Raw genomic sequence first — 16598 nt, 5'->3', positions numbered from 1 at the left:
GTTTGGGGGGGGTTTGATGTCCTGGTGGGGGATATGTTAATTTTTGTGCGAGGGAGGGATTGGGGATCTGGGGTCTGATGTTCTTGTTGGTGTTTTTTCCGTGAGGAGCTTTGTTAGTTTTTTGTGTGCCAGAGAGGGATTTGAGGGGTTGATGTTATTTTTGCTGTTTTTCATCCTTGTGGGCAATAGGTTAGTTTTTTTGTGAGGGAGTAGGTTGGGGGTTTGGTATTGATGTTCTAGCTACCATTTTCCAGGTGGGCAATTGATCAGTTTTTGTGTGAGGGAGGGGTTGCAGGGTTTGGGGGTTTGCGAGTTTTGTTCCTTTTTCTTTCTTGTGCGAGTGGGGGAGTTTGATGCTTTTCTTTCAATGACCTATTTCATGGCTATCTGGAGAAGATGAATCTCAGAGTTGTATTCTGCATACATACTCTGATAATAAAATGAACCTTTGAACATTTTCCAGTAAACAAGGTTGGCTCCAGCAGTCTCGCATCAAAGGTCTCACTCGACCACAACTGCCCCAGTCTATTCTTGCCTGGATGTTGTCTTCAGCCATTGCCTTACTGCAACTTCCACAATCTTCACTGTAGAAGATGCAATAAATGTGGCAGAAGTGGGGCTAATAATGCCAAGAATAAAAAGTTACTGATGTAATTAATGAAGTTCTGGAGGAACTAAAGCTAACCAAATCTCCTCAAGCTAGCAGTTTGCGTCATAGAATTCTAACAGAGGATGCTCTAGAGAAAGCAACGTTCTGTAGATTTTCAGACACACTCAGTGAGTTGAAAGGCAAGATGTGTAAGCACTAATTTTAAGAAAGAAGCAAGAGCAGGAAGAAAGCTATGGACCAGTTAGCCTTGCATTTGCCGTAAGCAAGATCCTAAAATCTATCATAAAGGGAGGCATTAAAATGGCACTTGGAATATTATAATATGATTAGCTTCACCTAATGAAGGGACATAATGTTTCAAAAATATAATGATTTTCATTGTGGGAATATAGCTAGCTGGGTACATAAGGACCTGCAAGTGTATATTTAGATTTTTTAAAAGGCATTCTGTTCAGGTACCACTCAAAATAATGCAGGTATATACAGTACGAGTCATTGTAAGCTTGGCATAATGTTATGTAGGGTACCATGGATAAATCTTGGGTCCTTAGTTGTCCTAATGTTTTTAAATAAATGAACATTGCAATGTGTACAAAATTACTGCTGATTCAAAAGTAAATGGGAAAATGAACTGTGAGAGGGCATTGAGTCAGCAAAATGAACAAACTGCTGGGGAAGTGGTTGAGACAGTTACATTAACAACATTCGAAAGATACTTAGGCCGGTTCATGGATAGGAAAGGTTCAAAGGATATGGCCAAATGCGGGCAAATAGGAGCCTTGGTCGGCCACCTACTACCACCATAATTGCAACCTCAGAGAAGAATTCACAGAGGAGACCTGGATACTTTTTTTACTGGTAAGATTTAGATAATATAAGATGAGAAATTTCAAACATGTCAAAGGTATCTTATTCCATTATGCGTGCAGAGAGAGAGTACATGGGATTCCTGAAAAATCCAACTCTCTGAGATGCAGGTTGCTATTGATGCTTTTGAGCATGATAGGGAAAATGAATCCAATATGGGAACTGAAAGAATTCTAGTTCCTTAATTTCTAGCTGATTTGTGACTTTAGGCAACAAATCATGCTGTTATGATGCTTTCATTTTGAGGAAATTTGGCTGTGCATTTGCATTTAAGTCAGCAGAGCAAACTAAATGGATAACATTATTTGTTCTTAGCATATTCTGCTTGAACCAATTTGAAGGAACATTATACTCAACAGAGAGGATGTCATAATTTGTGACCTTGTGGTTCACAAAGGCACAGCCAATTCTACCCACTACATGATAGCAAGATGGTTGGACGGGTAAGGAGGAAAGTGAAGGAGAAGAAAGACAAAACTTTTTTGTTTGTGTTTTACATGAAAAACAATAGAGTTCCAGAAGCCTTAATTCCAATTCCCAGTTGGAACCACTCAACACCTATTCATCTCACAATGTGAAAGAAAATCACTACAAACTAAACATTAAAAAAATTAAAAGCTAAGTCTTGCCCATCTTCAATGTAACATAAATCCCACACCTTTTTGTCTGTCACATCTCACTGAAGACTGTTGATGCGCATCGCTAGGAGATAGCAATGGCCTCTGAAACTTTGTACTTTGGTTTTAGATGAGCTAAAAAAAATAAATCATCCTTCTTGCAGCTGCCTTGCAAAACTCCTCTAAATTTTATATGACAATAAGATCACATTTCATTCTTCTAAACACCAACGAGTATGGACCCCTTCTCAACCTACCCTCCTGAGTCAACCCTTCTATCTATCAAACCTTCAGACCCAGTAAAAATGCTGTTCCAATGGGATACTGGAAGAAGGAATGGCCCTGGAATTCCACAAATGGATAAGGGAACCTCCTGCTATTTTCACCGATGATCTTTTCTCTGCTGTTGAGTAAGTCTCAGAATCATTTTCTTCCACTGTATGCCACCCAGTATACCTACCTGCACTTAGATCATTTACCACATTAGGTTCATAGCCTTCTATGTCTTTGCAATTCAAATATTTCTCTAGATCAAGGGTTCCCAACCTGGGGTCCACAGATCCATTGCTTAGTGGTATTAGTCCATGGCATAAAAACATTTGGGAACTCCTGCTCTGTATCCTTCTTAATTGCCATTATAGCTTCACTGCTTCAGAAAATGCGTCTATACTTCAATCACCATCTGAAAGGTGAAAATTTCCTGTCACTTTCCCTCAGTATCTTACTTCTCACCTTAAGTCCATGACCTCTTAACTATGCTCACTAGGAGAAAAAGATTTTTACCATCTACCCAGTTCATAATTTTATATATCTGCACCAGGCTACCCCTCATCCTCCTCTGCTTCAGGGAAAACAAACCCTGCCTATCCAGTGTCTCCTTATAATCATATGTCCAATCCAGACAACAGCCTGATAGCTCTTGTCCTCTCCGGTGCAGTCATATCCTTCTGAGAGAGTGGTGACCAGAACTACATGTAATATCCCACATAAGGCCTAACCGATGTGTTATAAACCTGTAACCTGGCATCCCAGCTCTTGTAATCTTTACCAATCTTGGCAGACATCCAATATGCCTTCTTCGTCACCTTCAGAGATCAATGGACTTGCCACCAAAGTCCTTCTGTTCATTAGCACTTCCAAGAGCCCAATGATTTACTGTGTACATCCTTCCTTGTCTGCCTTCCCAAAATGTATTACTTTGTCAGGATCAATTTCCCTTTTCCATGGCTCCACCCAACTTTCCAACTGACCCATAGCATGCTACAGCCTTAAGCAACCTTCTTTGCCATCTATACCACCACCAACTTTTGCATCATCTGGAAACTTATTTATTATACCTCATACATATGCATCAAAGTCATTGAGGTACATCACTGACATAAAGGGTCCCAGCACTAATCCTTGTGCAATGTACCCATCCTAAGAAAAAAAGTGACCTTCAAACCACCACCACCCTCTGCCTCCTAATAAAGGCGGCACTAAAAATAGCACAGACAGAAGATGTACTCTGAGTAGGGGACACCAGTGTTCATAACCACAGGTTGCTCCATAGCGTCACCTCTGACCAAGTTAGCCGAGTCTTGAATAACTCTATCTTACTGTGCCTGCAAACGTGGTAAGCGATTGACCAAGAGTGATAAACCTACATCCCCATCCTCTGGGGGACGCATCTGTCTGTTGTAGTTGTGATCTCTGCATTGTCTGCAGGACTTGGATAGTAAATTGCCTTTGTAAAAAGATGATTGGGATAAATTACTATATGGTCTTTTTTTTGGTTGTCTGGTGAGGTTATGATGAATAAATTATTAGATTTAATAATACAACTTGCTACTATAGAATTTCAATTTAGATATCTGGGCTATTGGTCCAGTACCATGTGTAACCATTAGGCCATACTCATGACAACTCTGTGCATAACTCTGATTGTACAACTAGGATTGATATTTCATTGTGTATAGAAGCCACAGCAATTCTACGTAGATAATACCGTAAAACTTCAATAGCCTGCTTTCCAGCTATTTGGAAATACTGACCAGTTGGCATCTGGCTCACCAGGCCTTTGTTCCTGCTCTCCCTTTCACAAACCAGGGCACTGGTATGTTGCAATGTGTACAGGAACCAGAAACTAGTTCCCACATTCCTTTTAATGCACTGGGTTTCAGTTTTTGTGCAACGTCTAACAAACCAGGGCCCAAGATCCCACATCCCATACTTAAGTTTGGCGATGACACCACTGTCGTTGGCTGAGTGAAAGGTGCTGATGAATCAGCATATAGGAGTGAGATTGAAAATCTGGCTGAGTGGTCCCACAACAACGACCTCATTGTTAATGTCAGCAAGACCAAGGAGCTGATTATTGACCAGGAGGAGGAAACAGGAGTCCGTGAGCCAGTCCTCGTCAGGGAGTCAGAGGTGGAGAGAGTCGGCAACTTTAAATTCCTTGGTGTTACCGTTTCAGGGGATCTGTCCTGGGTCCAGCACTTAAGTGCCATTACAAAGAAAGAAGGGCAACACTTCTACTTCTTTAGAAGTTTGCAAAGATACGACATGACTTCTAAAACTTTGACAAACTTGTAAGGATGTGTGGTCGAGAGCATATTGACTGGTTGCACCACAGCCTGATATGGAAACACCATGGAGTGCTATAGCAGGAAAGCAGCGTCCCTCATCAAGGACCCCCCCCCCCCACCATACAAGACATGTTCTCTCTTCTCTCGGAAGAAGATATAGGAGCCTCAGGTCCACATCACCAGGTTCAGGAACAGTCATTACCCCTTAACCATCAGGCTCTTGGACCAGTGGAAATAACTTCACTTGCCCCATTACTGAACTGCTCCCACAACCTATGGACTCAGCTTTATGTCATGTTCCTGATATATTTTGCTATGTATTTATTTATTTATCATTTTTTTTTTCCTTTTCTTTTTGATTTCCAGTTTGTTGTCTTTTGCACATTGGTTACTTCTCTGTCCTGCTGGGGGCGATCTTTCATTGATGCCATTGTTGTTCTTGGATTTATTGTGTATACCCACAAGAAAATGTGACATATAAGTACTATATGGTTACATATATGTACTTCAATAATATATTTACTTTAAACTTTGAACTCCCTTTAAACACTCCAGGGCCCTAGTTCAGACAAAAATTTATTATAGTACTCTGCAGAATCTTAAATAAAAGTGAATTAAATCTCTTTTGTAGTTCCCAACAACATCTAATAGTCCAGAAAAAATTTAACTCCAGCATTGCCAAAATCTCAAATGCATTGGGCTAAAGGTTTACTGTACATATGACTCATTTCCTTTTAGAATCTATTGCAGTACGTAGACACATGACTCATTTCCCTTAGAATAGCCAAACATCCACTATTTTTGTCGAATGCTGACCAGACCGTTTTGATTTGTTACTGTTTTTCAGATGGGTGTTTATATGGGAGAAAGGCTACCAAGAATTTGACTACCCCTTCTCCTCAGTCACCACCAAAGTGAAAGGTATTGCCTTTACAAATTCAACTGAGTTTGGAGAACATCTTTGGGATGCAGCTGATTATGTTATTCCTCCACAGGTACGGTCTCAAACGTTCGGGGGAGGGGGGCGAAGAACTTATTGAGATTGTGAATATGAACATTTAACTTCTGCATCTTAAAATGGCTCCCTCTAGTTAAGTAAATTCAGGATAGTTCGATGCCTGTGAAATAGATTAACTTTGTAATGATCTCAGATATCCTAGTAACAAGAACTTCAGCGATTTCAATGGTTCCATTCAACATCAGAGAATGTACACAGTATACAACCTGAAATTCGTACTCTTCACAGACGTCCACGAAAACAGAAGAGAACCCTAAAGAATGAATAGCAGTAAAACATTAGAACCCCCAAAACCTCCCCCCTCCCAGCTCCCATGCACAAGCAGTAGCAAAGCATCAACCCTCCCCACCCCTCCCCCTTCCCCACGTTTCAGCAGGGAGCATCAGCAGCCACCAGCCACCAAGCAAGCAATAGCAGAGCCCCCAAAGGGAGACCATGATCTGCAGTCCAAGAAAAAGAACAACTGTTCACCCGACATGTCACTACCCCTCTCCCTCTCCCTCTCCCCCACCCCTCCCTAATAAGGGACAGAGAGGAGTCACCCCCCTTTCCACAGCACCTTTAATTTTATTCATAAGTGTATGGATGGAAAGACTGGGTAAAGAAAGGAAATTATTATTATTAGATACTTAACACTGGCTCCATTATGTATCAAACTCATTTTAAAAGTGTCAATGTGTTCCTGTTCCAAATGCCCAGTATGGCTATTTGAAGTTGAAATTTTTCTCTGCTACTTTTAATGCAGTTTCTAATGCAATTTTGTCAGGTTTCTATATATACGATTTTAAGAAGCAGTATGTGGGTGCTGGTTGCAAATAAGTTCCTCAATGTAGGGTACGTTCATCATTCGGTCAAGAAACAAATATGCGTTTTGCTGAAGAAGTAATTTAAATACAATACTAATTCAGACAATCCAAATCCTAACAAAAGTAAAAGTATTTTGTAGTTAAGTGTCAGCCTGTACCATAACAATCAAATACTTCTGTGAACATTAATGTGTGTTTAATATGATGGTGGTTTGAGTTACCAAAATTGCTTTTAATTAATTAAAAAATCTTTAATAAGGTACCTATTTTTCCATTATAAGCTATACAACTGGATGTATTTCAAATGCAGAGGGAATGCACCAGATTTATAGGGAAATAACAATGAGTGTATTACCCATTTTTATAATGGAGGGAATCAACTTTTGGAATATGTACATGAGCAGTTAAGTGCAAGAATTCAGAAGTTGATGTTAGAAATTTCATTGATTTCACCATTGCAATCTTCCCTGGTATAATCAGCAGAAATACAAAAAATCAACTTTTTAAAAAATGAAGTCTAGAGGTAGCCTTCATTTTTAATGGCACACTAAATCATGTTAACTGCTTAGAACCTATCTAATTCTAAAACACTCATTTTATATGTGTCACTATAACTTCCTCCAATAATTATTTCAAATTTCCATGTTTCATTTGGTTTTAAAGAGTTTATGCTGGTTCAGACCACACATTAATATTGCATGATTTAATCCTTGGCTTCTCTGTAAATGATTAAAAACTTAGTTTCAAAAGGGTGGCATGTAGCCAGTTGAACCTTTTCATTCTTTTCGGTAATCCAGGTTCCAGCCAGAGCTGGGCGCTATCTGTGTGGAATTTGCATTACTGTATCTCCTCCCTGTGATCACATGGGTTTACTCTAGGTCCTTGGACATGTGGTTCAGTAGGTCAATTGGCCACCGTAAATTGTCCTAGTGTCATCGGTGAGTGATGGAGGCTGGGTGGAGTGGATGAGAATGTGGACAGAGAGTAAAAGGTGGAGTTAATGTAGGACAGTGTAAATGGGTGTTTGAACTCTGTGAGCTGACCTGACTTTCTATGTTGTATCTCCGTATGATTCCAGAGATAGAGCTTTTTATTTCTTGGTTTTCTGGCTGTGAAGATTAGTCAATGTGATTGGTTGCTCTTCCAACTCCATGATATCATGCTGCTGGAAGGATCCAAGGTATCTCAAAGGCTAAAAGCTGATGAACGTTGATGATAATAAAGGGAATACTTTAATGAGATTGTGAATATTTTAGGCACCTACAGTTTTGCAGTAGCAGGTTACTAATCAAAAACTGCGGGAAGCAGCTTGTGCTATGTCATAAAGATTTTTTTGAGTGAAACATTTCATTTCTCTTTGCGAAAGCATTTACTCTTTCATTTGTCATTCATTGGCAATAGTAAACTGAGTGCCTTTCTTCTGAGTGTGAGATCTCTACATTTCAGAACTTTGAGTGTCTTCAGGTTTTTAAGAGAATTACAACTTTCTCCAGCTGAAGTTGGTTGCATTAGTTTAAGAAGCATATACAATCATTCTTTCTGCTACTGGAGGCGTATATATAAACTGGTATCTAAGGTGTAGGCAAGAAGTGGTTTGTTTGACTGGTTTACACAGTAAATTAAAGGGTGACTTACCTTCACTGGCTGGTCAATAAACTAGTAAAGTCATTTTGATTTATAGATCCTGAATAGTCTAACATTACATTTATTTGAATGAATAAGAATTGAACTGGATCCCTATCGGATTATTGATTATCCTTCATCACTTAACATTCAGGCAACAGAATTGAAATCGTATCTCTGCTTTTCTCAATTTGGTTGCAACAGGAATCTGTTTCTCTGCTTAAAATGTATTTCTACACTCATTTCAATCACTTATCTCAAATTTGTAGAATAGGGAGTAAGGAAGTTCTGTTTCACTGTGTTTCTCTCTCTCTCTCTCTCTCTGCACTGGTAGATTACATCATTACAGTCATGTCTCAAAATGTTCAGGAATTAAAAGCAATTTTGTAGCTATTTATGGCTTCAGTCTAGGTAGAAAATTATTAATGAATAAAACAAAAACTTTTAAAAAATTCAATTACCTGGCCCTGACCACCTCATTTTTACCATGGATTTATAGTCCCTATACACTTCTATCCCCATCAAGAGGCCTTAAAACTCTGCACTTCTTTCTCAACAAAAGAACCAACCAGTTCCCCTCCACCAACACCCTCCTCCATTTGGCAGAGCTGGTCCTCACCTTCAACAATTTTTCCTTCAGGCCCTCCCACTTTCTCCAGATTCAAGGGGCTGCCTGGGCACTCACATGGGCCCCAGCTATGCGTGCCTCTTTGTTGGCTACATAGAACAGTCCACATTCCCAGCCTTCCCTGGTAATGCTCCCCATCGCTTCCTTTGCTACATTGGTGCTGCTTCATGCATGCATGCTGAGCCTGTCAATTTCATCACCTTTGCCTCCAACTTCCACCCTGCCCTTAAATTAATTTGGCCCTGACACCTCCCTCCCCTTTCTCAATCTCTCTGTCTCCATCTCTTGGGGACAAAATGTCTACTGATATCTTTTATAAACTGACCAATTCCCACAGCTATCTGGACTATACCTCTTCCGTATTTCCTGTATAAATGCTACTCCCTTTTCTCAGTTCCTTCATCTCTGCTGCATCTGTCCCTGGATGAGGCTTTCCTTTCCAGGACATCAGAAATGTCTTCCTTCTTCAAAGAACAGAGTTCCCCTTCCTCCACCATTGATGCTGCCTTCACCCACATCTCCTCCATTTCCTGGACATCTGTGCTCACCTCATCTTCCAACCACCTTAAGAGGGATAGAGTTCCTCTTGTCCTCACCTTTCACCCCATGAGCATCCTCATACAACTTCCACCACCTCCGTGGAGATCCTAATACCAAGCAAATCTTTACCTCCACCCCGCTCCATTTTCCACAGGGATTGCTCCCTCCATGATTACCTTTTCCACTCATCCCTCCTGGCACTTAGCCCTGCAAGCAGTCAAAGTGCTGCAACTGCCCATTTACCTCCTCCCTCGCCTCCATTCAGGGCCCCAAACAGTCTTTAGAGGTGAGGCATCACTTCACCTGTGACTCTCTTGGGGTTGTCTACTGTATCCAGTTCTCCTGATGTGGCCTCCTCTACATTGGTGAGACCCGTCATAAACTGGGGTACCGCTTTATCGAGCGCCTCCACTCCATCTGCCAAAAGCAGAACTTCCCAGCGGCCAACCTTTTCAGTTCCTATTCCCGTTCCTATTCCAACATGTCGGTCTATGTCCTCCTCTTTTGCCATGATGAGGCCATTCTCAGGGTGGAGGAGCAACACCTCATATTCCATTTGGGTAGCTTCCAACCTGATGGCATGAACATCACATTCTCCTTCCAATAAAGAAAAATTCCCTCGCCTTCTCACTTCTTCTGTTCCCCACTCTAGCCTCTTACCTCTTCTCACCTGCTTGTCACCTCTTCCTGGTGCCCCTCCTCCTTCTCTTTCACCCATGGTCTACTCTCCTCTCCTATCAGATTCCTTCCTCTCAAGCCCCATCCACCTGACTTCACCTATCACCTCCCAGCTATCCTTCTTCCCTACCCCCACCTTAGTAATCCTGGGTCTTCCCCCTTCCTTTCCAGTCCTGAAGAAAGGTCTTGGCCTGAAACATTGACTATTAATTTTCATAGATGCTGCCTGACCTGTTGAATTTCTCCAACATTTTGTGTGAGTGGCTGAGTTGGTCTGAGATCAGAGTTTTCCTTCTCCTAGATGAGCTGCCAACCACGGCTGACTAGCCCCACCTGCCTGAAGCAACTAGTTTTAAGATGTTACTCACCACCCCCCACCCCCACTTTGCCCTTATCATGTCAGTAGAAATGGTTCTGCTGGGCTTAGTAGCTAAGGACAGGAGCTGGACTTGGTTGTCAGATGCTATTTGAGACGCACACCATTGGGAACATTTAATAGGTAGTGGGAGCTTGTCTCCGTTACCACTCCCAGCTATAACAACCTCAAGGAACCAAGATTAATTGGTCACTGCAAATTGTCCTTAGCGTGTGGGTGAGTAGCTCAGTCTAGGGGGAGTTGATGAAAATATGGAAATAATAAAATATGAAGTAGGATTAGTATAAATTGGCCTTGATGGTTGGCATAGACTCAGTGGGCTGAAGGGCCTATTTGCATGCAACTTGACTGTAATTTATTTAAGATTATGTATGTAATAAAACATTTATTCTCTCAACAGCAACCATCATCATTTTTTGTTATGACCAATTTTGTTATGACGAAGAATCAAGTGCAAGGCAAATGCCCTGAGGTGAGACTCCAGCAGTTAATCCAGATGATGAATTGCTGTGGATGATTCTATATCTAAACATACATTATTTACAATTCAAATAGATCATAGCCCATTAAACCATAGATTTAATCACCAAGTCACATTACAATAAGTTAATTTATCTTTGTATTGTACCGTTGTAAGTCCCTTGATCCTTTAGTTTCATCATCAGAAAAATATCGATAATAAGAATTTTACAAATTTTCACTCAATGTTAGATATTTGGAATCTAATACTCTAGTTTTTTATTGTTCCAGAGCTCTTGCTTTCATGCTCCCACATGTACCAAATTTTAATCTCTGACTTCCCTATTGTCACTCTTTTCAGTGTTGTGTCAAAGATGGGATTCACGGAAATACACACTAATAAAGTGACCACGTTAACGGGTACAAAAGTACCTAATAAAGTGGCCACTGAATGTAATTATAACTTCAAAAACTTTTCCTAATGTTTGTTTAATTATGAATGATAGGTACTTCATGTTTTCCCATGCCTTTATTCCAATTAACAAATTTCATTCATCTCATTTTGCAAATTCCATTTGACAGTTTTTTGGTGAGTTCCAGAATTACTCTATGTTCTACAGTAAAAATTCACATAATTTCACTCCTAAAAGGCCTAACTTTAATTTTGTGTGCTGATTCATTGGATAAGGAAATAATTTGCCTAAACTATCGAACCTTTCCATAATTAAATATAAAAACTCCTAGATCCTCACATAATTCTAAGGGATCTGTGATGTATTCTTTCCAGATCAAGATGTATTTCCTGTGGCGGCATTCCAAGACCTATAGTATTTAACCAAGGTTTTATACAAGAGAAGTTCAATTTCCTCATTGTTGAATTTTTAAGCCTATTCAGCTAATCCCTGATCTTATTTGATTATGGTTTGTGTCAAAGGTTATTATACATGGATCATCTTGCTTCTTCTCCACAGTTCCTTATTTTTCACTAATAAGAAAATGTCTCAGTTTTATCTTTCTTGGATAGAAAATAGATGAGCCCACACATACCCAAATTGAAGACTATCTGTCATAGTTTATCCTCTCACTTGGTGAAGTTCCTTTGTTACTTCCTGCTCCCGTCTACTGTGGCTCCTACCCAGCCTCTTCGTTAATATGGTTTACAACATTCTATTTCTTTATCCTGTTTTCTATTTATATAGAAACCTGAAGAACACCATATATTAGGTTCAGTTTTATTTATTCCATGTACATCAAAACATACAGTGAAATGTATCATTTGCATTAACAACCAACACAGCTAGGAAGTACTGGGGGCAGCCGTACGTTCCAGTGTAGGGGTTGGTAAGATGTACACCCTGCCTCTTACTTTCTACATGCCACAAGATTTGCTTCAGTCTCCTTTTGCTAATGTGGAACTTTACGTAATCCTTGCTGGAAGTCTATATCGTTTACACAAAAAAACATTTTTAGATACACATCTATCTACCATGGGTTATTCCACATGAGTCTCCCAAATTTTCAAGAAGTCAATATTACACTGATAATCCCCATTTGTTTCCTGCTTTTGATTGCTTTCCTCCAAAGTGACCATACCTCTTCTTAATATGGTGAGCTACATCAAACACATTACTCGGTGTTCTGTGGATTGTTAATACTATCATGTAGAAATATTCACATTCTGGTGCTTAATGCATGCAGATTAGCCTTGGCAGAATTGCCAAGTAAAGTAACAAAGTGTAGACTGTTTCCTAAACTTTCCCACCAAATAATTTCCCTGTTCCTCTATAAGAATCCTTCAAGAATATGATTTAATTGTGTTTGTTATAAGGACATAAAAAGGAACTAATACAGGCTATAAACCAGTCTGTCAATCTGTATATTAGGGCTGATCCACTTCCTGCTTATCTATTATCTCTTTATTTTCTGCATGTTTGAAAAATTAATTTTGAAAACACTCAACATATAAGCACTTACAGCTCTCTGGGAAAGAGCTTCAAACATTCTTTTTTTCACTCTGGGAGTTTCTGTATATGATATACAGAATGATGGCAAACCACGCTAGTTGCAAGATAAGACATAAGGTGCTTTCATAATGTATTTGCTTAAGATAAAGAATTGGAATAAATGGGTCCCTTTCTGGCTACAAGGACACTACCGGTAAAGTGCCTGAAGCATCAGATATGGGCCTTCAATTATTTACAATTTATTTTAATAAACCTAATAAGTAAATAGCTACAGTATATATATAAACAAACAAACAAACATGTAAATGCTGTAAAAGTATATGGTCTGTCAGAACACCATTTTATTGTATTAATTCAGTGACTGTTGACAAGTTTTCAATATTTTTCTCTTTCAGTTGCCAATCAAAAAATTTAGATGTAAATCAGACAGTGATTGTACAAAGGGACATCGTAGTCGTCATAGCAATGGTATGTTACTGAAATAGCATAATAGAGTGAAATACTGGTCAAAATGCAGTATATGCTGCAGGGACAAGAAGTAATTGGGAAGGAGAAGGGAGTAAAACATGATAGATTAAAGGAAATACCAAGGCATTTTGAATAAGTGCATCTGGTTCACTTTTTTTTCCCCCTTGTGTCAAGATATAGACCATGCTTACTCGGACTGCCTATTCTCAGGTCCTGCCCCATCAACGCGTGAGTTAATTACCCCTGAACCAAGGAGGCAATTATGAAAGGGAATCAATGCCAACTTTGCTAGTCATGTCCAAATCCTTATGAATTTTTGAGAAAAAAGAAGTCTTATAACTGCCCTGATTCCAGAATCAGGGAGTTCTAGTGCGCCAGTTTGTGGTGGACTGCACTAGGAAGGAATCACATCCAAAGACCTACCTATGAAGTTGTCTGTCTTCTGCTGTTCCTTTCCCTACTGTCATGGTTCATTCATCCTCAGCAGTTGATAGAGCAGAGTCAGTAATGTTGCAAGGTTCAGCAGAAACCTGTCGTACCATCAAGGCTCACGTTTGGTAATATATTTGAATCTTTTCCTTGACTAGTTGCAGACGATCTGCATCCGCCCTGAGGCAAAAAAAAAAGAATTCCTTCTTTCCCCGGAACTTTGTTATTATATTCATGTACTCTCCTGGATAAAACAGAAAAGTACTGGAAATACAAATCAGGTTAGGCAGCAGCTGTGAAGAGAGGAAAAAACTTCTCATTTAGTTTGGTAACCTTTCATTCTCTTGAAAGCATTTTGTTTTTGTTTCACATTTTCAGCAGTTGCAGTTTTTTGCTTATCAAAGATCCTTAAGTATTCCAAAATTTTCATCCTCCCTCTGTGGTGAATATCTCCAAACTTTTAAAATGTCATCATGATTACTTGGCCAGTATTGAATTCTTTTAAACAAGAAAACTAGAAAGAGGGGCAAGAGAAGGCTATTCACCAGTAAATAAACTCCTGTCTGATCTGTTATTTATTTATTTTGATTTTATTTTTATTTATTGAGATACAGCGCAGAATAAGCCCTTCCGGCCCCTTGACCGTGCCGCTTAGCGACCCCCTGATTTAACTCGAGCCTAATCACAGGACAATTTACAGTGACCAATTAACCTACCGACTGGTACATCTTTGGACTGTGGGAGGAAACCGATGCGGTCACGGGGAGAACGTACACAGACAGTGCTGGGAAATGAATCCAGGTTGCCTGTACTGTTGTGCTAACCACTATGTTACCGTGCCCTCACATCATATTCTTTCACTAATCCAATTCTTCATGATTCCTGTAAAAACTAATGTTTTAAGCCCTTGCTTCACAGATCCCTTTAGTAGACAATGTCAAAATCATTCTTCTTTGGATGAAATAAAAATTCACACGTGTTCTGATTGGCTGAACCCTTGTTTTGACATTATGATTCCTAATTAAAGGCACCAAGGGAAGGGGAGGGGAGTGTGGGATTGGGATGGGGGGACTCATTCCTGCCTCTTTTCTGTTAAGCCATTCATTCAAGCCTTTCTGTATTCTTCCCATTGCCATTTATCTTTGCCAGCAGAGAACCTGCAGACACCAGATTTGAGTGCCTTAACCAACCCATTGATATAGATTGTGAACAACTGGAACCTTAGAGCAGTGTCTGCAACACTCACAAATAACAACCTCCTAATCCAAAAATATCCTGTTTTCTGTCCATTAACATGTCCCCAATTAATGTGAGCATATTTCCCCCAATATTTGCAGTATGATTTTGTTTATTTTTTTCTGTGGTGGCTCAAAATATTTTAGGTGTTGACTTTACACCACAAAGTAGCGTTGTGTGTGTGAATAAAGTCATTTATGGATATCGAATTTTAGATAATATTGATTTTCTTTATTCATGTTTAGTAGTACATTTGCCCAACTTAGTAAAGACCTGGATTGGGTCTGAGCTGCTCTCCCGAGGAATTCTTGCTTTAACACGTACATATTTAATGATCTTGCTATTTAGGGCTGCTTCAATTCTGCTCTGTTTGCCACTGTGCGTTCCTAGTTTCTTACAGAACCCTGAGGGGTCCTCAAGGGATATGGAGAGGACGTTTTCTGTTGTGGGGGGAACCAAGTGGCCCCTGATCCTGCTCCCAATTCGTATGGTTCCATCCACGTTCTAGTACAGGAACATTAGAATGTAAAGAGCTAAATGCAGGGAAAATGATCTCAGACAGCACATGTATTGTGATATCGTACTTATTTATGCACTACTAAGTAAACCAACATTTCACAATTTAAAAAAATGAAAGGCCAGGTTCTGGCTTGCAGAATTTGGCCACAGGTATAAGCACTCCATTTTGAACCCATTCTATTTATGAAACAGAATTTTTAAAAAATTACAAAATTATAGTGAGGTCCAAAGCACAGGGTAATAAAAGTTCAAAAGAATAAAATAGATGAGGTAAATAGTTATAAGAAAAAGGTGACCAAGTATCTGTTTTTTTCAAAAAGTTCAAATGTAATAGGTTCACTTGTGATATTAATATACTAATTTTTTTTGCAGATTAATCTTTTTTTTTACATTCTATTTCATGTGAATTACAATGTAATTCCCTTATTTAAATACTTCCAATTCTTATGCAATTAAGATTGTTTTAATCAGTTTGTTTATACTTAATCTCATAGCTATGTTCCAATATTTATTTTGCATTCTTTAATCTTTTTAAGATTATGTAAAATATGCTTTATTATTTCCTGATTTTTAAAAAAATGGGATATTTCATTCATTGTTGCCGCTGATTTTTGCCAGAAATCTTTTTAAAATTAATGGCAGGACAGGTGAAAAGCATGCAAAAATTCACAAAATCTTCATAGATAACTGATCTAAACTGCTTAAAATATCATTTTGAAGGATCCCATAGATTAAAAATATGATCTAAAAATTTCAAGTCTATTTGCTTTTCCAGTAAAATTCATTTGGTAACCAACTGTGATAATGCAATGACATTCTTGTGACTTTTTAAAATACGAATAAAATCCTGCAGCAACAGGATGCAGTAATATCATTTAATCCAAAATCAAAATTTCTAATCTGGAGATTAATACCAATTCACATTTTAATTGGTGGATAGTATAAATTGACAAATGCAGTACAAAGTTGATTGAATTATATTTTGCTTTAATACATCAATTTCATGCACATCAAGCTTGCCAAAAAATTTTCATTTCATCATGCATGCATTTGGTTCATGAGGCCAAGATCTGAAAATAACTGAGTTGAAAAATTGGGCATTTAAAATCAAATAGGCAGATGTACGAATTTTTCATCATGCTGAAGATTTCCATTGATCTTTTTTTGTCAGTTGCTTTTATTAAATATTT

The 16598-nt window shown here is 39.0% G+C and overlaps 1 protein-coding gene across 8 annotated transcripts in view; it reads left to right on the top strand.

The window, feature by feature from the left end:
- Positions 1-16598, top strand: part of p2rx4a (purinergic receptor P2X, ligand-gated ion channel, 4a) — an 88897-nt gene that overhangs the window by 12494 nt on the left and 59805 nt on the right. For all 8 annotated transcript variants that reach the window (XM_063034445.1, XM_063034441.1, XM_063034444.1 and 5 more), the window contains exons 2-4: positions 5512-5659; positions 10734-10805; positions 13152-13224. In XM_063034445.1, the coding sequence (XP_062890515.1) occupies positions 5512-5659; positions 10734-10805; positions 13152-13224 (293 nt within the window). The remainder of the gene's footprint in view (positions 1-5511; positions 5660-10733; positions 10806-13151; positions 13225-16598) is intronic.

This window comes from Mobula hypostoma, chromosome 27 (assembly GCF_963921235.1).
Source record: "Mobula hypostoma chromosome 27, sMobHyp1.1, whole genome shotgun sequence".
In the NCBI taxonomy this organism is placed as follows: Eukaryota; Metazoa; Chordata; class Chondrichthyes; order Myliobatiformes; family Myliobatidae; genus Mobula; species Mobula hypostoma.
This window is presented reverse-complemented; position numbering and strand designations above follow the sequence as displayed.